This window comes from Natator depressus, chromosome 3 (genome assembly GCF_965152275.1).
Source record: "Natator depressus isolate rNatDep1 chromosome 3, rNatDep2.hap1, whole genome shotgun sequence".
Taxonomy (NCBI): Eukaryota; Metazoa; Chordata; order Testudines; family Cheloniidae; genus Natator; species Natator depressus.
This window is the reverse complement of record NC_134236.1, coordinates 99,606,399-99,628,203: the sequence shown is the minus strand read 5'-3', so window position 1 is coordinate 99,628,203 and position 21,805 is coordinate 99,606,399. Positions and strand designations below refer to the sequence as shown.

The following is a 21,805-nucleotide window of genomic DNA, read 5'->3' as shown; positions in this document are numbered from 1 at the left end:
CCCCCTAGAGATACCATGCAATAACCATGAAATTAGAAGTAGTGTATAGTAGTGTTTGTAGTTGCAGATTAGATTAAATTGAATTTAAAGACAGACTTTTGTTCAGGTTTTTCATTGTGTTGTCATTACAAGAGAGAGTTAAGGGTGTGTGTGTGTGTGTGTGTGTGTGTGTGTGTGTGTTTAACTGCATATTATGTCAAGCAAGGCTGGTCAAAAATTTCCCTCAAAAATTCCCCTCTGTGGAAAATTGGGTTTCTGACAAAATGGAAATTTTCATGTGAAATAACTGCTTTACTCAAAACTTTTTGATATTTGTTAGCAAACCCTGCAAACCAAACAAATGTCAGTTTTTGACAAAACATTGACATTTTCTGTGGGGAAAACATTTCTGACCAGCTTAAGTACCAAACTTGTGATTGTGGGTTTAAAAAACAAACAAAACAAAACAAACAAACAACAAAGCTTTTAGTGCCAGATTTACTAGAATACACTGGCTGCTTTATGCCACTTTGGATCAGCACAAAGCAGCCAAAGCAAGGGGCTAGTTTTCCCCATCCCATGATCTCCACATTTTTCTGTGCACATTTTCTCTACCTTCACCCTCGCTCCTATCCTGCAAATTGCCCTTCACCCTATCCCCAAGTTTGCTTTGCCTGCCTTCTCTGTTGAATATATGTAGTACTTGCAGAAGAAGAATGTTCTTCTGCAAAGAATTCCACAAAGTACTGCCCTCTTTCAAACTTGTTGCCATCTCTATTGCTTTCAATGAGAGTAATGCTAAAGACTAACAAGCAAAATTGGGCATCATCTCCTATAGTTCCCAGTAGGATTGAAGTCAATCTGCCCTCAGGGTAGATGACAGCTCCTTGTAACAAAGATTAACATGATTATGCTGAGGGCCTGATTTTCCATCACCTGGCACCTTGTGCAGTCACTTACCCCTATGCAAAGTGGGTGTAAAATGCTACCAGAATATTAGCAGTTTACAGTCACTTTGCACAGGTGTAAATGGTTACCAAGGTGCAAAAGCAGTGAAGAATTAGGCCCAGAGCATAAACCCTGTGTCTTGCCTACCAATATAAAAATAATTACTGGAATTTACCAAGCTGCAAATGCCTTCAGCTCTGTACAAATTTTATACTAACAGTAAATACCAAGGCTGGCCTTACCATGAGGTGAACTGAGGCGGCGGCCTCAGGTGCCAGACTGTGGGGGGGCACCACTAGGACCCAGAGAGTAGAAAATTGGGTCTGCTGCTGGTGCATATGTATTCTCTCTGCTCTAGATGCACAGAGATGGTGGAGTGCTGTGCTGGAGGAAGGAGGGCACAAGAGACATAACAGGCAGGCAGGAGAAAAGGTGAGAGGCAATAACAGAAAGCAGCAGGAGCTGCAGGGAGAGAGAGGAGGAGGAGCCTCTTATGTACCTCTCTAGCACCCCCAGGAGCTTGGGCTGATTAACACCAGCTTCTCAGGGAGCTTCCTGTGGCTTCCCTGAACCCACTTGAGGATAACGGTCAGTCAACTGAAGTAGTAGGAGCCAGTTAGGCCCTTAAGACTCTGATATCTTCCCTCACTCAGGCCCTGCTACCAGCCTGCTTATTTGTCCCCTTCAATTGAGTGTTGAGAGCCACTATAGCTGGCACAGAACAGCAGTCATGAGTGAAAGAAGAAAACGCCCCTCTGGGGCAGCATTCAGAAAAAGAAAGAAAGCAAAGGAAGCTTTTCTATCTAAGCAGGAAGGAGCTGTCCTGAGATACATAGACACAAATGTTCACGGCGAGCCTTCCGGCCCCAGTAAGGTTGTGAGTGGTGAGGAGATGCCTGATCTTCCAGTTAGTCAGGGTGCAGGTGACCTGGCAGCTACTGCAGCATCCGTATCTCCATCTCAAATGGATGTAACCATGCACATTCCTAAGAAAAGTGTAGATCAGGGAAGAGTGTGGTGGAGGCTCAAGAAACAGCTGCTGCTGAGTTTAGTTCCTTAAGTCTAGATGATCCAGGACTGTGGACCCACTTGAGCAGTAGCCTGAGAGACTTCCTTGTACTGCATGGGCCACAGCAAGTGAAAAACTTCATGTTCCACAAAGACAATGAAAATAGAAGTTACCATCCAACACATTACTGGCATGAAATCCCCAATGGTGACAAAGTGGAGAGGCCATGGCTTATGTACTCAAAAACCCAGAATGCTGGATACTGTTTTTGTTGCAAACTCTTCCAGTCTACTGTTCCAGCCACATCGGGTTCTACAGGAACAAAGAACTAGAAGAATCTGGCTAGAAATCTGGCATGCCATCAGAAGGCAGCAAATCACCAGAGAGCATTCCATAGGTGGAAAGAGCTTGAGATGAGACTAAGGTTAAAGGCCACCATAGATGATCAGCATCAAGAGAAGATTGCATCAGAGTCTCTTTACTGGCAAAATGTTCTGAAAAGGCTCATTGCCATTGTGAGAATGCTTGCTACCCCAAACCTAGCACTGCGTGGCACTTCAGATCAGCTGTATGTGCCACACAATGGAAACTTCCTTAAAATTGTGGAGCTGGTGGCTGAGTTTGATTCTGTACTCCAGGAGCATCTACGAAAGTCACCACCCAAGAAATGTACACACACCACTACCTTGGAAAAACAATTCAAAATGAGATCATACAGTTACTGGCAACAAAAGTCAAACAGAAGATTGTGGCAGATCTGAAGTCAGCCAGATATTACTCTGTTATTCTGGACTGCACACCTGACATCAGCCAAACGGAACAAATGACTTTAATGGTATGTTTTGTAACAACAACAGAACCTAGTGAAAATGTCCCTGCAACAGTGACTGTCAGAGAGCACTTTCTAGAATTTATTGACATTGATGATACTACAGGAGCTGGTATGACAAATGTGCTTCTTAAAAAGCTGGAAGATACGGGAATTGCGATAGCTGACATGAGAGGTCAGGGCTACGATAATGGTGCCAACATGAGAGCAAAGAACAGAGGAGTGCAGACACGGATCCGAGAGTTAAACCCTCAAGCTTTTTTTGTCCCATGCAGTTCTCATTCATTGAACTTGGCGGTCATTGATGCAGCATCAGCTTCTAGTGAGGCTGCTGAATTTTTTAATGTAATTCAAAGCATCTGTGTATTTTTCTCTGCATCAACTCATCGATGGCAAATTTTGAAGAAACATCTGGGAACATCCTATCTGACACTAAAACCACTGAGTGCCACACGATGGGAAAGTCAAGTGGAGGCGATAAAGCCTATCAAACACCAAATTGGGAAGATAGATGATGCCATAGTTGCCATTATGGAGGATAATGCTATGATAGGAACTGTTCACGGGAAAACAGTGGCAGAGGGAAATGGAATCACCAGAAACATGCATAACTTCAAATTTCTGTGTGGCTTAGTGTTGTGGCATGGCATACTGTTTGAAATAAACGTTGTAAGCAAGAGACTCCAAGGTGTTGACCTTGATATATCTGGAGCAATGGAACAACTGCCTGGGAGGCAGTGATCATGAGATGGTCGAGTTCAGGATCCTGACACAAGGAAGAAAGGAGAGCAGCAGAATACGGACCCTGGACTTCAGAAAAGCAGACTTTGACTCCCTCAGGGAACTGATGAGCAGGATCCCTTGGTAGAATAACATGAGGGGGAAAGGAGTCCAGGACAGCTGGCTGTATTTTAAGGAATCCTTATTGAGGTTAGAGGAACAACCCATCCCAATGTGTAAAAAGAATAGTAAATATGGCAGGTGACCAGCTTGGCTGAACAGTGAAATCTTTGCTGATCTTAAACACAAAAAAGAAGCTTACAAGAAGTGGAAGATTGGACAAATGACCAGGGAAGAGTATAAAAATATTGCTCAGGCATGCAGGAGTGAAATCAGAAAGGCCAAATCACACTTGGAGTTGCAGCTAGCAAGAGATGTTAAGAGTAACAGGAAGGGTTTCTTCAGGTATGTTATCAACAAGAAGAAACTCAAGGAAAGTGTGGGCCCCTTACTGAATGAGGGAGGCAACCTAGTGACAGAGGATGTGGAAAAAGCTAATGTACTCAATGCTTTTTTTGCCTCTGTCTCCATGAACAAGGTCAGCTCCCAGACTACTGCACTGGGCAGCACAGCATGGGGAGGAGGTGACCAGCCCTCTGTGGAGAAAGAAGTGGTTCGGGACTATTTAGGAAAGCTGGACGAGCACAAGTCCATGGGACCGGATGCGCTGCATCCGAGAGTGCTAAAGGAGTTGGCGGATGTGATTGCAGAGCCATTGGCCATTATCTTTGAAAACTCATGACAATCGGGGGAGGTCCCAGAAGACTGGAAAAAGGCTAATGTCGTGCCCATCTTTAAAAAAGGGAAGAAGGAGGATCCGGGGAACTACAGGCCAGTCAGCCTCACCTCAGTCCCTGGAAAAATCATGGGGCAGGTCCTCAAGGAATCAATTCTGAAACACTTAGAGGAGAGGAAAGTGATCAGGAACAGTCAGCATGGATTCACCAAGGGCAAGTCATGCCTGACTAATCTAATTGCCTTCTATAACGAGATAACTGGCTCTGTGGATGAGGGGAAAGCAGTCGACGTGTTATTCCTTGACTTTAGCAAAGCTTTTGATACGGTCTCCCGCAGTATTCTTGCCAGCAAGTTAAAGAAGTATGGGCTAGATGAATGGATTATAAGGTGGATTGAAAGCTGGCTAGATCATCGGGCTCAACGGGTAGTGATCAATGGCTCCATGTCTAGTTGGCAACCAGTATCAAGCGGAGTGCCCCAAGGGTTCTGGGGCTGGTTTTGTCCAATATCTTCATTAATGATCTGGAGGATGGGGTGGACTGCACCCTCACCAAGTTTGCAGATGACACTAAACTGGGAGGAGTGGTAGATACGCTGGAGGGTAGGGATAGGATACAGGGGGACCTAGACAAATTAGAGGATTGGTCCAAAAGAAATCTGATGAGGTTCAACAAGGACAAGTGCAGAGTCCTGCACTTAGGACAGAAGAATCCCATGCACCTCTACAAACTAGGGACTGAATGGCTAGGCAGCAGTTCTGCAGAAAAGGACCTAAGGGTTATGGTGAATGAGAAGCTGGATATGAGTCAACCATGTGCCTTTGTTGCTAAGAAGGCTAACGGCATTTTGGGCTGTATAAGCAGGGGCATTGCCAGCAGATCAAGGGATGTGATCATTCCCCTCTATTCGACATTGGTGAGGCCTCATCTGGACTACTGTGTCCAGTTTTGGGCCCCAAACTACAAGAAAGATGTGGAAAAATTGGAAAGCGTCCAGCAGAGGGCAACAAAAATGATTAGGGGACTGGAACACATGACTTATGAGGAGAGGCTGAGGGAACTGGGATTGTTTAGTCTGCAGAAGAGAAGAATGAGGGGGGATTTGATAGCTGCTTCCAACTACCTGAAAGGGGGTTCCAAAGAGGATGGATCTAGACTGTTCTCAGTGGTATCAGATGACAGTACAAGGAATAATGGTCTCAAGTTGCAGTGGGGGAGGTTTAGGTTGGATATTAGGAAAAACTTTTTCACTAGGAGGGTGGTGAAGCACTGGAATGCGTTACCTAGGGAGGTGGTGGAATCTCCTTCCTTCGAAGTTTTTAAGGTCAGGCTTGATAAAGCCCTGGCTGGGATGATTTAGTTGGGGATTGGTCCTGCTATGAGAAGGGGGTTGGACCAGATGACCTCCTGAGGTTCCTTCCAACCCTGATATTCTATGATTCTAACTGGACAAAGCCAAGTCATACCTACAGTCTTACCAGTCAGATGAGGGATTTCAAAACGTTCTGTAGAGTGCACAGAATTTGGCAGAGGAACTTCACACTGAAGCTATTTTCCCACCCATTCAAGAATACAAGAGTCACTGAAGAAGAAGACATTTTGATTATGAGGCATGGGATAATCCCATAAGAGACTCCAAACAACAATTCAAAGTTGAATTCTTTAACCAGGTGCTAGATTGTGCAATACAGTCAATTGAAGAACATTTCATGCAGCTCAGGGAACACAGCAGTATATTTGGGATGTTGTATGATGTTCCAAAACACCTCACTGTACCTGAAGAAGACCTATACCAGCAATGCAGGGCACTAGAAACAGTGTTGACACATGATGACATGCACGGTATTGATAGTGATTTAGGTGATGAACTGAAAGCCCTTTCAAGATACATTTCAGCAGGATCAACTCCAAAGGCTATTCTGGAATATATGTGCACAAATAAGATGACCACCCTCTTTCCAAACGCTTTTGTTGCTCTGCGCATACTTCTAACACTTCCTGTAACAGTTGCCAGTGGAGAACGCAGCTTCTCCAAACTGAAGTTAATAAAACCACATCTATGCTCCACAATGACACAGGAGAGGCTGTTTGGCTTTGCAATCATCTCAAGAGAGCATGAGCTGGTCCAGACTGTGGACCTTCAGCAGGAAGCAGTTCACATCTTTGCAACCAACAAGGCACGGAAAGCACCACTTTGATTATTCAAACAGATAAAAATGCCAGTGTTTACCTTGCAGACAAGAAAAGTTATATTTGCTGTTCAGGCGTTTGAAAGTTAAGTGTTACTTAAAATTTTTGAACAAGGCATTTTAAGTTGTTAGTTCTCCTTTATTGGGGTAGGTAGCAGAGCAGTACCATGAGAGGAGTAGAACAGGAAGAAGGCAGAATTGAGACCTTTCAAAGTTTTGGCCCAAGCGAGGGGACACGGGGGCGTCATTTGAGCTCCCCACCTCAGATGCCAAAATGTTGTGGGCTTGCCCTGGCAAATACCTAAAAACACTCAGAGCTCTAATCCCCCTTTGGTTTTTGAACGGGTCTTTGACTGCAATGGAAGAAAAACTAGGTTCAGTAAACAAACAAATGTTCATCCACCATTCCAACTACAAGGCAGGTCGGTGGGTGTCAGTTGCTTTCGTCTGTTGCACTCACTGTCTGCTGCTCCCCCTCTGCACGTATCTGTCTCAGTCATTGCACAATACAGGAGCTGTCAGAAAGCAAGAGCTAGAAAGAGGCAGCCACTGACCATGTGGCAGAATTAAACATGCGCACCTATTTTTATTCTCCAGAGATAGGGTGGTGGATGAAGAACATGAGGAAAAGAGAAGGGTTAGTCACTATAGGAAGAGAAAGGTGCCCCTGTGTGAAGAAAGAAAGAGACAGGGAACTGTATAGAGTGCAGAGGCCAAGAAGGAATGTGCTGGGAAGGAGTTGAGAGGAGGCAATAGGATACAGGAGATGAAAATGGAGGAGTTAAGGGAAAGAATAAAAGTAAAATGGGAGGGAACATGGGGATAAATCTAAAAGGGATCACAGAGTGAGAGGAAAGAAGATGCTGCTTTTTAAAGAAAGGAAAGGGAGGGACATAAACTCTAACCAGCGTGAGAAAACATTAGACGGTATGGAAGTTGAGGGAGAGGACATGTATTTCCTGATTGTATTGCTCAAGAATGATCCTGCCCTCCAGACTGTGCTGTAAACATCTGGCGCTACTTTTTTGCTTGCTGGTTTTAAGTGTGCATTTAAAACTAATGCACACACCAAGGTTTCATGCATGCAAATCTCCGACTTTGCTATGAGCGTTCTAGATATGTTTTTTTAAATATAGGGGTGAATGGATACCTCAGAGCACATCATACAAAATGACAGAACGACAGAAACCAAAGTGGACTCCAGTGGCCAGCATCTGTTATTACTATCAAAAGATATTAGCCTACAAAATACATTATACCTGCAGCAATTAATTCAGGGAAGTCTTGTGACCTGTGTTATGCAGGAGGTCAGATTAGATGATCGCAATGGTCCCTTCTGACCTTCTAATCTATGAACTATGATACTTTACATGTCTATAGCAGCTTTCACCAGAGGATCCTAAGACACTTTAAACACGTTAACAAATTAAGCCCCAGAACTCCGCTGTGATGTCATGTTACCTCAGTTTTACAGATGAGGATAGCGAGGAACACGAGCATTAGGTGATGTACCCAAGGTGTCTCAGGAAGTCTGTAGCAAAGCATGGAATGGAATCCAACTGCCTTTTTTTTTTCTTCCAGACCTTTGCTTTGACCGTTAGATAAGGGTTGCTTTCTAAAACTTGGATTTTTTTTTTTACAAATAGCCTCAATAAGGTTTTAAATTGTTTTATGTTATACAAATCATCTCTCTTGAAACTTTTATTTAAAAAGCAGTTTATGTCCTTGTCGGTGAAACTATATAGTAGCATCACATGGAGCTCTAGACACAAAGACAGGGTAAAAGCTGTATGTTTTTCTATATGTATATTTGCATACACCTCATGATGGCAATTATAGGGAGGGCATTTCCTGGTGATTAATAACTAGACTTGATTAAGCCTCTGGATCTTCTTCTTAGGCTCTCAACTCCTCCTACAGATCATTAACTGCCAGGAAACATGCTTTCCATTGGCCATTTTGATTACATAGGCCTCTAGCAGTTAATCTGCGGATACATAATAAGAAAGTAATTACACTGTATATTTCTTTTCAAAAATATTAAAAAATGGATAAAGTTTTAGGGGTTGGGTTATTTGAAAATACATTACAACAACATTGTGTCATTTACTTCAGGACTTTATATAAAATGAGGTAAAAAATCTTACCGAAATATTTCTTTTCCCTTAAACATTAAAAATATATTTCCTAAACAGAAATCTAGCATTGCTTGCCTTGCACCCCACCTGACAAATGCAGATAAGGAAGTAGGTTTAATTTAATCTTTTCTTTACAGATTGTACTGCTGAACCTGTTGATATGTGTAGTAGTTTTCTACACTGTGTACTATGTGGTCCTAAGCATTTGTTTCGCAGCCTTCAGGTAAGAATTTCTAGCATTCATAATTAATATGATTGAACTTAAATGGGGCATTTCTGATTTACAACCTGGTGGAGCAGGGCGGGGGGCGGGGGGGTAGAAGTCTAGAATATGATCTCAGTTATATTGTAGGCACAGTTTTCAGCATCAGACACGCTAGAGTGCCTGAACTTCCATTTAGATGAACAAATTAGCACTTGGACACCCAAAAATTTGTTTAGCTGCCAGTTTGGCTCACACTTTATTTTTGATCAAACTAGTTGACATACATATACTAACTGAAAACCTGAACACTAGGGGAAAGATAACATCTTTTTCCAAAAAAGATTTGTTGTGGCTGCCAGAAAGACTAGATTTCAGAAAGTCATTAAGAGCACTGAGGATGTCAAATTGATATTGAATAACAGTATAGACACAGCACATGAAGAGTATTTATAGCAAAAATAAGACTATAGACACAGCGTGTGAAGGCAAGCCCGCGTCACACAGTGGCACCAAACCACGGACACTTGTGAACTCCTCCATCCCAGATTACTTGATTTGGAATCTTGTTTAAAAGAGCTCATAGAGTAAGCTACATTGTGTAATGTAATTAACACATTAATTGTGATAACATATGAAAATGATTAACTTTATTTTTAAAATCTCCACAGGTTGGAAATGTTGGACGGTTGGGCACCTTTTGATTTTAAGACAAATCCCTCATGGATTAACCCAAATTACTTAGGTACCTTGATTTTGTTTCTTAGTTTTTGCAGAACTAAGAAAATAGACTCTTTGTAGACATAAACCCCAATTTTCCCCCACCCTCATGCACACGTACAAAGTTTTTTTAAAACATTCTAATAATGCCTCTCCACTTAGCTTCAATATTTTAATGATGTTTTAATTGTATTGAATTTTAAGTGTTTTTCTCATTTCTCCATAACTCTGCAACAGGGTCACTTTATAAATTAACATATTTCTTGTCCTCTCAGTAACCCATAGCCTTTCCCATGCTCTCTCCTTCCAAATTTACATCTCTCAATTGAAACCAATTGTTCTACCATGAAGAAGACATTTAATTTTCATTATAAAACTATTAATTATTCTGTGTAAGGTTACTGAATCTAATCTCTACTACAGTAAAGCTTCCTATCATCCATATTTGAACCAGCTTCCAATAAGGCTTCATAAATAATAAGTCAAATTCTTCAGTCACATAAACTTCTTATTGACATCAATGGCAATTTTGCCAGTGCAAGGAGTCAACACAAAGTAAGATAAGACTTCAGGATTTGGCTCTATGGCAGTTCAGTGTACTAATGGAGAATAAAGTATAGTTTGAGTGAATACAAATCACAAGACATATTTATCCAAGCTCTTAAAAAAGTGACCCTTTCCAAAGCTATTACTGTCTCTCTGTAGGGGAAAAAAGAAGCATTTACATAAATTAAGCTTCAGCAGATTTGGAATCTGTTGCAAAGGAAAACCACATCAGCTGGAATTAGAGCTGTTCAAATGTAAATTGTTTAGATCATAATCTTAAACACTTACAGGAATAGAAAGTGCAGGGATGCTTGTTCAGTGCCATTATTGATTTGATTTTAGATGTAAAAAAAGAACATTTCAATTAGATTAGCAGAAAAATGGGTTACTAGAAAAAATATAGATCCTACACAGTTTGAATCAGTGTGCATTTGCACAATGCCAGTGTAAATACTGAATCATGACTGATAGGATTTGTATTTAAATTATAACATTATAGTTTATTACATGCCTTCATGTGCAGGGTGTTAAACAAGCTATATTGAAGACATATTAACCCATTTGTGCAATATAGACTACCAGCCTGGACGCATTTTGGGCACTATGAGGTAAACCCGAGCTAGAAAAATTTCATTGCTACCATGTTAGGCACATATGTGGTGGTCATCACAAGGGTGGATGTAGATGCCAGAAGTGGTGTGGTTTTTCTATATCACGTAATGTTAAAAGTAAATGTTATCAGCCATCCAATCTGAAAAAATCAATAAAATCACAAAAGGGGCCATAACTCAAAGAAACTGTTTAATTTTGACCAAAATTAGCAGTAAGCTTCTAAATACAATTGATAATGCAATGATGTACTCAAAATAGTACTATTTTGGAAAGCTTGGGAAATATCCCCAGACAATATATTTTATGCATTTTCCCATACATTTTTCCCTTCAGTTAAAGCAAAAGTTTGTAGTCACATGACAGTATGAGCTTGTTTATACCATGTCCTACATCAAAATATTTGTCATTATTTGTAGAATGGAATGATTTGAGAAAAGTTTTTCTATCTGCTATTTTTATGAAGTTATGCAGATAATACTACCCTTACCCCCAATTATAAAAACATATATTTTTGATGTTATCCGCTCAGCCGGAGACATAAGCAGAAAGCACAGCTGGTATAATTGTAATAATCACTGAATACAATGACAATTCATGTAAGGGCCGTATAATGTCTTGTGTGACTATATTGTGTGAATAACAAAAGTATAACCAGGTACTCTTACGTAACACCTACGTGTAACTATGAGCTGCTGAATGTGTAATGCAACAGTGCTTCAAGCTATATTTACCCACAAAATAGTCACAGTACTTTGCAGATTGTTGAAACATTTCTACTCTTCCTTAGAATCTGCATCTGATGTGTTCAGTACTCTGTTGCCACACTTGTCACTGTCAGAGCTGCATTGGACCACACCAAACCCTCCTTGTGGCATTTGCCTCTCCCTGTTGCACAGGTACTCTCACAGCCATGCTGCACAAAGGTGAGGATGGCTTCTAGAACAGGGGGCAGCACCATTATCTTAGAAACAAGATGCCCAATGCTATCTATCATTTATCCGTTGCTGACAGGGAATACTTGAAGATACTGAACTGGTTGCATGACTACATAAATGACTGATAATTTGCATGGCTGATAGTAGTTTCTCACTTGGTTTGTTCTTCTTAGCAAACAATTTATAGCACATGTTATCCAGAGATGCTTGCTTCTTACCACAGTACAATCAAGATACCAGTAAGACATAGGCTGCCTCTGTCTCTTCCTCTATCTGAGATGCACTGCTCCCAAGATGTTTCAGACCCTCCTTGAGTTCTATACTCAGCTGCTGTCTTCAGCCATCTCTTTTCCCCCCTGACACTGAAAGCAGAAAGAGAGTCACATTCACTGACAGCATGAATGTTTGGCAGAATAAGACCGCCAAAGTCTCTTCCCAGCTCCAAAGCCATTCTATGCGTGAAAATGAATCTCTTCTTTTGGCCAACACCAGTTTTGAAATAGAATTAATCAATCCCAAGAATAGATGGGCATGCAGATGCAACATTGGTGTCCAAGCTCCGCATTAGCACCCTGTTTAATCCGAGTATTTGCTTTGCATGAGCAACGTACAAGAATACGCATGAATATGCTTCCTTGTCTTCTGCCTCGAGTTTTGGTATTGCAGAGTGGTTGCCAGGTGCTACTTTCACTGCTTATGCAATGTTGTGAAACCCACCAGCAAAATACACTTCCTGACCAAGTGGAAATCTCTGAGCACGCTTCACAATCCAGTCTTCTGGATGAGAAAGTTTACAAGGTTTGATTTGTTCTGTGGATTTGATATCATCTTCAAGCTTTGCTTTGGTAACGGTGTTAACACAGTGGAGTTCTGAACTTCTTGCATTTGGACATTCCCTCTGCAGGCTCTCTCACCAGATTTGATTGATTCTTCATTTGCATAAAATTGTCACCAACAACAGCAGTGTATTGACATTTTAGTCCAAGGATAATATTCAGCACCTGATCAGACAGCTCCCCAAAAGTTTTGCACTTGGCAGTATCAGTGCACACCATCTGCAGCAGCATCATACCATCTATAATAGCTAATGCTGGCTCATCAGATGCTGATATCTCAACCACTGATTGATTTTTCTCTGACAGCGTGTTGCTCTTTTGGGTCTTTCATAGCGATCCATCCAAGCTAAAGATGGAAATGGGACAGGTGCATGTTCATACTTCATCAAACCCTGGATATCAGCATCTCTGGACTGGGCAATAACTGTCAGCTTGCTGAATATCTGACAACCAATTGCTTGTGCTTCTTTTGTTCAATTGTTTTGTTGATATTATCAAATGATTTGAGATTATGTCTTCTTAGGGGATCAAAGAGGTCTACCTCACCCCTTTGCACCCTACTGGTTACAAACTGCTTAACTTCTTGTGTGCCATTCTCTCTTATCATGCACAAACTTTCTGCAATTTCAGCTGGGGGCAGAGCAGACGTTGCACTTGCAATGCTCACAAGTGGCTATCTGTTGTCTGGCCTTGTTCCAGGTTCAGTGCTAAAATAATTTGTCATTCTTTCAGTCCCGTTTTTTATATCTTGGACGGCAGAGTCATCTGTAGTCAAGCACTTTGTGGTAGCTTCTTTGTGGTAGCTTTCTCTGTTGCTGAAGGCTGCATTCTACACATTTGTTGTTTCATAGTTGTTATAGCTGCTGTAAAATGTGCAGTCAGGTAATACTTGGTCAGAGCCTTCTCTTTTGTGCAAAGATGCTGATGCTTCCCACAGTCCTTGTTGAGCGCTTGCTTGATGGCCATGTTGTGCCGTACGCCACTGAAAGGTCTGGCAGTCCAGTATACTGCTCCCCTCTATCAAGTAGGGCATGAGATATATCTGGCTTCTCCTCCACCAGAAGTCTGACTCTACTACATTTATACAACGCCATCTAGCATAAACCACATGACCACACTGGAACATGGTACAAACAAGCTCATACTATCATGAGTCCACAGACAAAAGGCAAAAAAGTATGGGAAAATACATACAAAATAATCTGGGGCAAAATATTTCCCCAAATTTCCAAAACAGTACTGTTTTGAGGACATGGTTGCATTATCAATTGTATTTAGAAGCTTTCTGCCAATTTTGGTAAAGAAAAAAAAATAGACTATTTTTCTCTGAGCTATGGCTCTTTTTCTGATTTTTTCAGATTCTGATAATGTTTAAACATTATGTGATATAGAAAAACTGAACCATTGACCACTATATATGTGCCTAACGTGGTAGCAATGAAATTTTTCTAGCTGGTAGGTACCTTAGCTCACTTACAAGATCCCTTTTAAAATCTGACTGGGAGACTAATGGGTTAGTGCACTAGTCTCTTTTCTGTTTGGAAATTATTTATCTGTTAGCAGAACAGTAAGAAACAAACTATAACAATAGCTGCCGAAGGTCAGGTGACACAGCGATAGAGAAGATTCAAATGTAGGACTGAGGTCACAAATGAAAGTGATCTTGCTCATCTTATGGCAGGCCTCATTTGTGCACATTACAAAATTGAGTTGTGACCAAAGAAAAGAGAAGCCCGAAGCTGAAAATGGAGGTTACACGTCAAGATTGAGGTGTTGGTGTTGGCACAATTTTAATGGAAAGCTTATACAACACCTCCCTGCACTACACCGGGCTCAAATTAGTTACCCATTTTCATGAGCACTAAAATGACTAGTAAAATTTAAAGGGACACAATCAACTTGAAGTCTAGTCAATTAAAGAAAAAAGTTCTAAAAAGAACTTCAGGTACTGCATTCACACAAGTGTTTCTGCCATTTTTTGGATATGTGGTTTTACAATCTCCTTTTCCTGATTTTTAATTTTTTTTCTCTCTCCCACATTGCTGTGTGAAAGATCTGCACAAACAACAGTGGAAACTAAAAAATGATTCTATAAGGGAAAGAATGAAACTGACAATATACAAATGCACAAATTAAACTGAAGAAACACAGAAAAATATTTTTCTCTACTCTTTTTTTGTCATAGTAACCTTAACTGTTACTTGCAGTAATGGTAGGATAAACATTTGAAGTATGATTTTTCAGTTGACCGTGCCCTTTAAAAAGAAAAAATCATGTATTATATTTTGAAAGATCCCTACCAACTACAAAGTAGATATTATGGCCCATTCTGTGGGGCTCTGGTCTTGCAAACATTTATGCATCTAAGTAGTCCCATTGACTTCAGTGGCACTAGTCACATTCTTAATATTAAGCACATGCATGAGGATATGCAGGATTAGGGCCTTAATTTACTTTAAGATTAAATTGTGGCTCTTTAAAAACACATTTCATTTTCCTAATCAATTTTGCTGTGGAACGATTACATTTATAAAATCCATCTCAGTGACTTCTTAAAAGACAGCTTTTTTATTTTATGGACAGTTAGGATACTAAGGTATATGTCTGTCCATTCAGTTCCTACTTAGGGATGTCTCCCTGTCGATCTGGCACATAACTGTGCTCATCGGCAGCAGACACTATCACATACAAAGTTGTGTTTTTAAAACAAACAAACCCAACATTACTAGCTTGCAACATAGATGATAGTCCTGTGCCATTTTAGCATGAAAACAAAGGCCCATTCAAGTTATCAAACCAACTTACAAATTGAAACCAGTGGACTGTACTTCATTTTTTGTTGTTGGGTAACTGAGAAATGGTCATAATGTTTCCTGCCTGCTCCTCCTCATCCCCCCCAAAAGAAGCTTTGTAACAGAGACTTTTGATTAGTATTGAAATAGAGAACAATTCCCTTCTAGATCACTGCTTCACATTTAGACTGGGAACCTATGGTCCCCTCCACTGCACTGGACAGGGAGGAACTCAAAAAACCCACATATAGGATAACCTGACACTCAGTATTCCTGTCCCTCTTCATTATAGCTTTCATTGTTTCCACTAAGGAGCCACTGGGTGATTGTGCCATTGGTTTTTAAGAACTACCATTGGCTTCAGTGGGGATCTCTCATCACAGATTGATGGCACAATATGGCCCATGTTGTTCCACACAAGGGAGTGGGGATACAGCTTAGTCATTAAGGGGAAGAACTTGTTGATTAGCTGCATATTTTTCACACCCATGACTGAGGTAGTTAAACTGACCTAATTTTTTGGGGTAGACTAGGCCAAAGGTTAACCTCAGAAATCAAAACTGCCTATTGCCATTAGTTACAAGGATGGGAACCACCCTTCCAAAACTCTGCTTGGAGTAAGTTCCCTGTTTTCTTTTATAGTTCTTCTGGTTTCACTGGAGACAACCTACTTTATTTGTGGACTGCTGTTTGCTCTGATTGTGGAAGAATGGGTTTGGGATTATGCTATAACTGTTACTGCTATTCATATTATCATAACTGCAGCAGGTAAGTGAGCATGTTATTAAATATATGCGCAGTACGGTAAATTGAATAGAGCTAGTCAAATACTATTGATCTAATTTTTTTATTGGACTAATTTTGCCTTTTTTTCTTCAAGTTTCTCCCTTAAATTTTCATCTTTCTTGCATTCAAGCACCACGTGTAGATGAGTTACTGCCATCTTATTACATTTTTGTTGCAACAACTTCCAAATGTTAAATTATCTTGCAGTGTATTTAGAGGTTTTATTGGTAACAGGGCAGCCAAGGAAAGAAGCCTGCCTGCCTGCAGTTTCAGCTTGGAGGGTGTGCACTGCTATAAAACCAAAAAAGTAATATTGCCCTCAGTGCCCTCTCCCTTTAAGGCTCAGACATAAATACCCTTGCCATAGTTCAATGTAATACTGAAGCTTGTCTCAGCCAAGTCCAACACAAAAGGTCTAAGTTGTGGCTCATTTCAGCTAAATCCCAACAAGGAAAACAGAGCCTACGATCCGCTCCAGCATCCTCACTTGTCACTTTCTCTCTCTTTCCTCTGAGGAAAGAGCTGCTTGCTGCAAATGAGGTTCATCTTGCTGGGAACACCTGCTGATCTACCCTTGCTCCTTAGCAGAGTGCAGGGATGGGTGATTGGGAGAGATGTTTAACCCCATCCTTGCCAGAGCCAATGTGGGGTCTCTTCATCCCATCACAGTGCTTTTATAGGGGATTCACCTACCCATCCTATTATATTTATCCTAGAAATTAGAAATAGGAAAGAAGTATTAGATCATCTGTCCCTCCCAGTGTACAATGGTTCCGGTTATTATTTGTGTGCTTTGTCCAGTTTGGTTTTAAATATCCCAGGGGATGGGACTTCACCATTTCCCATGAGATATTGTTCCAGAGATCAATGGACTTCACCATTATGATCAATTTCCTGATATACAGACTAAAAACCTTGATCCTGCAATGAGTTCCACTTGGAATACCTCCTTGCAAGATAGGGTATAATATTTCCTCTACTGGATTTCATCCCATCACTCCAGTTTATATCCCTGTTAATCCTGCTAAATAATTTTCTCCTTCCCTAGAAACAATTATTTTAAAGGAAAATTACAAAACTCTGTACCATATCGGAGTTACCAAGGAGGATGGTTTCCATGGTTATCTTATGTATCTTATTCAGATCTTCTTTAAGAAAATAAAACAAAATAATGAGATTATTATTATTTATTTGTACTGCAGAAAGATAGGTGCTAAAGGAACTGTTACTGCAAAAACTGTTACTGCTGAAAGAAAAGGAGTACTTGTGGCACCTTAGAGACTAACCAATTTATTTGAGCATAAGCTTTCGTGAGCTACAGCTCACTGCATTGGATGCATACTGTGGAAAGTGTAGAAGATCTTTTTATATACACACAAAGCATGAAAAAATACCTCCACCCACCCCACTCTCCTGCTGGTAATAGCTTATCTAAAGTGACCACTCTCCTTACAATGTGTATGATAATCAAGGTGGGCCATTTCCAGCACAAATCCAGGGTTTAGCAAGAACGTCTGGGGGGAGGGGGGGCAAAACAAGGGGAAAGAGATTACCTTGCATAATGACTTAGCTAACCTATTACCTTAGGTAACCTATTTCCCCTTGTTTTTTCCTACCCCCCCCCAGACGTTCTTGTTAAACCCTGGATTTGTGCTGGAAATGGCCCACCTTGATTATCATACACATTGTAAGGAGAGTGGTCACTTTAGATAAGCTATTACCAGCAGGAGAGTGGGTTTGTGTGTGTGGGGCGGGGGGGTGAGAAAACCTGGATTTGTGCTGGAAATGGCCCAACTTGATTATCATACACATTGTAAGGAGAGTGATCACTTTAGATAAGCTATTACCAGCAGGAGAGTGGGGTGGGAGGAGGTATTTTATCATGCTTTGTGTGTATATAAAAAGATCTTCTACACTTTCCACAGTATGCATCCGATGAAGTGAGCTGTAGCTCACGAAAGCTTATGCTCAAATAAATTGGTTAGTCTCTAAGGTGCCACAAGTACTCCTTTTCTTTTTGCGAATACAGACTAACATGGCTGTTACTCTGAAACCTGTTACTGCTGAGTGATTTTAGATGCCTACCGAGTTTTGGGGCTGCTGAGTGGGGATTTTCTGAATCCTGATGGGGTCAGATTCTGGGATTTAAGTAAAGTGGCAGTTAGGCACCTAAATCCTTTTGTGAATTGAGCTGTAGGTGTTGCAACATTTACATCTCATTTATTAATCTAGTTGGGGCTCTGTGAGATCAGTACCCATCGATGTGCTAGGTACTGTACAAAAATAAGAAAAGACAGTCTCTGCCTCAGAGTTTACATTTTAAGCCCTCAATCCTGCAAATAATTACACCTATATTTAACTTTCAATGGGATAGCTCACAGTAGTAAAGCTAATCAAGTAGGAAAGTGTTTGCAGGATCTCAGCTTACATTTCATTAGACTTTAAATTTAGATACAGTTACTAAGACTGTATATTTTTATTTTAGAAGACTCAGCTTTTCTTCATGTGAAAAACAATCCTAAAATTATTTATGATGTAATGTTTTTCATTTTACAGTTATGTCTGAATTCCCTCTGATGTTACACTGGTGGATGGCTTTAGGTACAGGTCAATTATTTAACTTTGAAATAATCACAAACTGTAGAGATTCATAGTATTTGTACTTATGAGTGGAATTGGGTGAAATTTTTTGATCAAACCCGGTTTTTGGCATAAAATGTAGATTCAATGACACAAACATTTGGTCAAAAAAACTCATGTCAAAATTAAACATTTTAATTTTTTCTACTGACTTTTCATTTAGAAAGTTCCTTTAGTGTTTTTTAAAATGAAAAATGTTTAAAAACACTCAAAATTTAAATTAAACTTTTTTTGACTTTTTGATTCACTGAAAATGTTGAAACATCCATTATTCATCCAGCTCCAGTTATGAGATTTCCCTCTCTGTCAAATGTATGGTATGGTATGTGATGGGGGACACCCCCATCCCAATCAGAAGGCTAATGAATCCTCTGGGCTCAACCACTACCAAATAGGCCATTCTGCAGGGCCTGCTGTGGCTGGAGGAAGCAAGCTTGAGAGGGTATGGAAAGTGGTAACTAGGAGGAAAAAGCTGCCATGCCTCTTAAATAGCTGACTCTTGCTATAGCTCATAGCAGAGAGAGAAAGAGCTGACAAACCTCCCCCACTTACAAAGACTTACCAGACCAGGACAAGCTGATCACTGTGGGGCAGGAGTTGAAGATAAACCCTGACTGGGAGTCCAGCTGTGCCAGGCCGCCATATATAAATAAACCAGAGCTTTTTTAGGGAACTCAGAGACTGAATGTACCCTTATGTGGGAGACCCCCACAGGAGAACTCAGAAAGGAGTAAATTTCTCGAGTAGGGAAAGGACTTTGGAAGGGAGAAGAGACCCTGAACCTGTCTGTGAGTGATCTCAGGGAAAGGCTCACCCTAACAGGTTCAAACAAGAAAAATGGTAACATGTGTGCTCCAAATAGTTGATACTATTTTTAAAAAGGACTCGGTCAAGTAGTTCAGACCTAACATTTGTCAAGCCTTGAAATTTATATTCTAGGGCCAAATCCTGCTCACCATATGTACATTAATAAGTCACATGTATAGATCTATTGGACTGTACCAAAGAGTATGAGGTCAACAGGACTGCAATTGTAAGGTGAGCCTGATTCAGATCCTGATTTATCCTGTTCCCATTGAAGTGAATGGCAAAACTCCAACTGACTTCAGTGTAAGATTAGGGATCCCTGTCCTCTACGTGGGAATCCATTACTTTGAGATTTAGAAAAATTGTGGAAGTCAGTTCTTCAGGAGCAGTTAAGTATCCAGAGCTGTACTGAAACCCTCAGTGACAGCCAAAATCCTGGACCTGCAACTTGTTCTGCATAGGCAGACACCAGTGACCATAGAGAGCCAGCTGAGGGATCAGGTCAGAAAGATAAGAATGACAGGCCTCATTATTAGAAATGAAAGAGAAAAATCAATGTTGTTTTCATTTTGAAAACACAAAGTCACTGGCATGAGTAGTTTCACTTTCTTCTTTGTAATACCAGAGAAGTGTGAGAGTAACAAAACCTACTCTCTTTAAATTTGGTTGCTTATAGAAATGGGATCAGTTTAAGTATTCTTGTAATGTTTATATGCCAGTATTAACATTAATACAGAATATTCTTACATTTCCTTTCAGGATCTGGCTTAATTTTGATGATTTGTGGAGGACAGGTCTTAGCATACCGCTTGTTCAAGGACAACTTCATTTACCCAGTCCTGGATGATTTTTGAAGAGCACAAAATAGGTGTTTGAATCTGAGTCTATATTATTTCTATGATCTAATTTAAATTACTTACAAAGTAAGATACACTGTCAAGATTATTAGTCTAATATTTAGCCTACTGTACCATTTATTTCTTACATCTGTTTACAAATTCCATGCAATTACTTTTAGCTGTTTGTGAGGGTATTTTCCCCTAAGCAAACATTCAAATATGCTCCCCTTTTCCAAATACAAACCAACCAAAAAGTGAGAAAGAGATCAATGCCAGCAGCACAGCACTCGTGTACAACCCTACAGCAAAGCAATGTGCATGCAAGGAAGAGAGGAAAAAAATTGGTAAGCAAAGAGACATCAGTTTCAAGCTTCCAGGGTTTTTTTGTAAATTATTAAATAAAATTTATTTTACTAAGTGTCAGTATATCTTGGGCTGGAGTCTGGCTCTCCATTAAGGCTTCTTTGTGCCATTTCAGTGGTACAAGGAAATTTCAAAGCCATCTTCACTGGCTTCCTGGGTCTCCCTCACACAGGGGAATTCCTGAATAGCATAGGGCTAGTTTAGCCAGCTCTATACCACCACATATTGCAGTCCTCTTGCAGGACGTATATAAGATTAAAAGGGACATAACCAGTGAGCAACAACCTCCAGCTGATCCCTGGCTTCCAGAGCAGTACATGGGGAAGGCAGGCATAGAGAATGGAATGTATGATTGAGCAGCCCTAACGGTGTTCTAACTTGCACTGCTGATCCACTAAATGTTTGGTGGTGCTAGAATGGGGAAAGGCAAGGGTAGCTTACAGCCACTTTTGCACCCATCCCTTTCTTACTTCCTGAGTTGTGCCAGGTGCATGACCAATCCCTATGATCCAGCCTGTAGATTGTAATTATTTTAAAAACCACAATACTGCCTTGACATGAATCTTCATCTATTTACATATAATAGGCTTGATCCTGCAATTCATGCTAAGCACGACTCCCAGTGAGCCAAATTCATCTTACATGCAACTTCGGTGACTTGAGTAGAGATATAGCAGCAGTGAATTTGGCCTGAGTTTTGCCTAAGAAAGGGCAGCAAGACTAGACCACTGTAAATGCTCACATTTGCTTTAAGCGGAGGTTCTCAAACTGGGGGAGGCCCCCTTAGGGGGCCTGGAATGTATTCTGGGGGGCATGAGACGCTTAAGGGGGAAAAAAAACGTACTGCACACATTTTACCCACAGCACTGAATAACTAGCATAACTGATTCCTCCAGACGTATCAGGTCCTCAGATGGCGCTGTGCATTTTTACAGATTTTGGTTAGGCTTGCATAGCATTATACAAAATCATTGCCATCTGCACGCTAATCCATTTGCTACGACATGGTGTGCACATTTAATTGTAAGGATCAACCACAATCACAGTTTTGCTTTTGCTCTTATTACAGTGGATCATTGGCTCTGTTTGAATCAATGCCTTACTGTTTTTAATATTTA

General features: G+C 40.7%; 1 protein-coding gene across 1 annotated transcript in view; it reads left to right on the top strand.

Annotated features, from left to right (window-relative positions):
• TMEM244 (transmembrane protein 244) overlaps window positions 1-20,339 on the top strand; it is a 30,604-nt gene extending 10,265 nt beyond the window's left edge. Inside the window, exons 2-6 of the mRNA XM_074947596.1 lie at window positions 8,747-8,832; window positions 9,483-9,556; window positions 15,895-16,020; window positions 18,595-18,639; window positions 20,245-20,339. Coding sequence (XP_074803697.1) covers window positions 8,747-8,832; window positions 9,483-9,556; window positions 15,895-16,020; window positions 18,595-18,639; window positions 20,245-20,339 — 426 coding nt within the window. The remainder of the gene's footprint in view (window positions 1-8,746; window positions 8,833-9,482; window positions 9,557-15,894; window positions 16,021-18,594; window positions 18,640-20,244) is intronic.
• The last annotated feature ends 1,466 nt before the right edge of the window (window positions 20,340-21,805 follow it).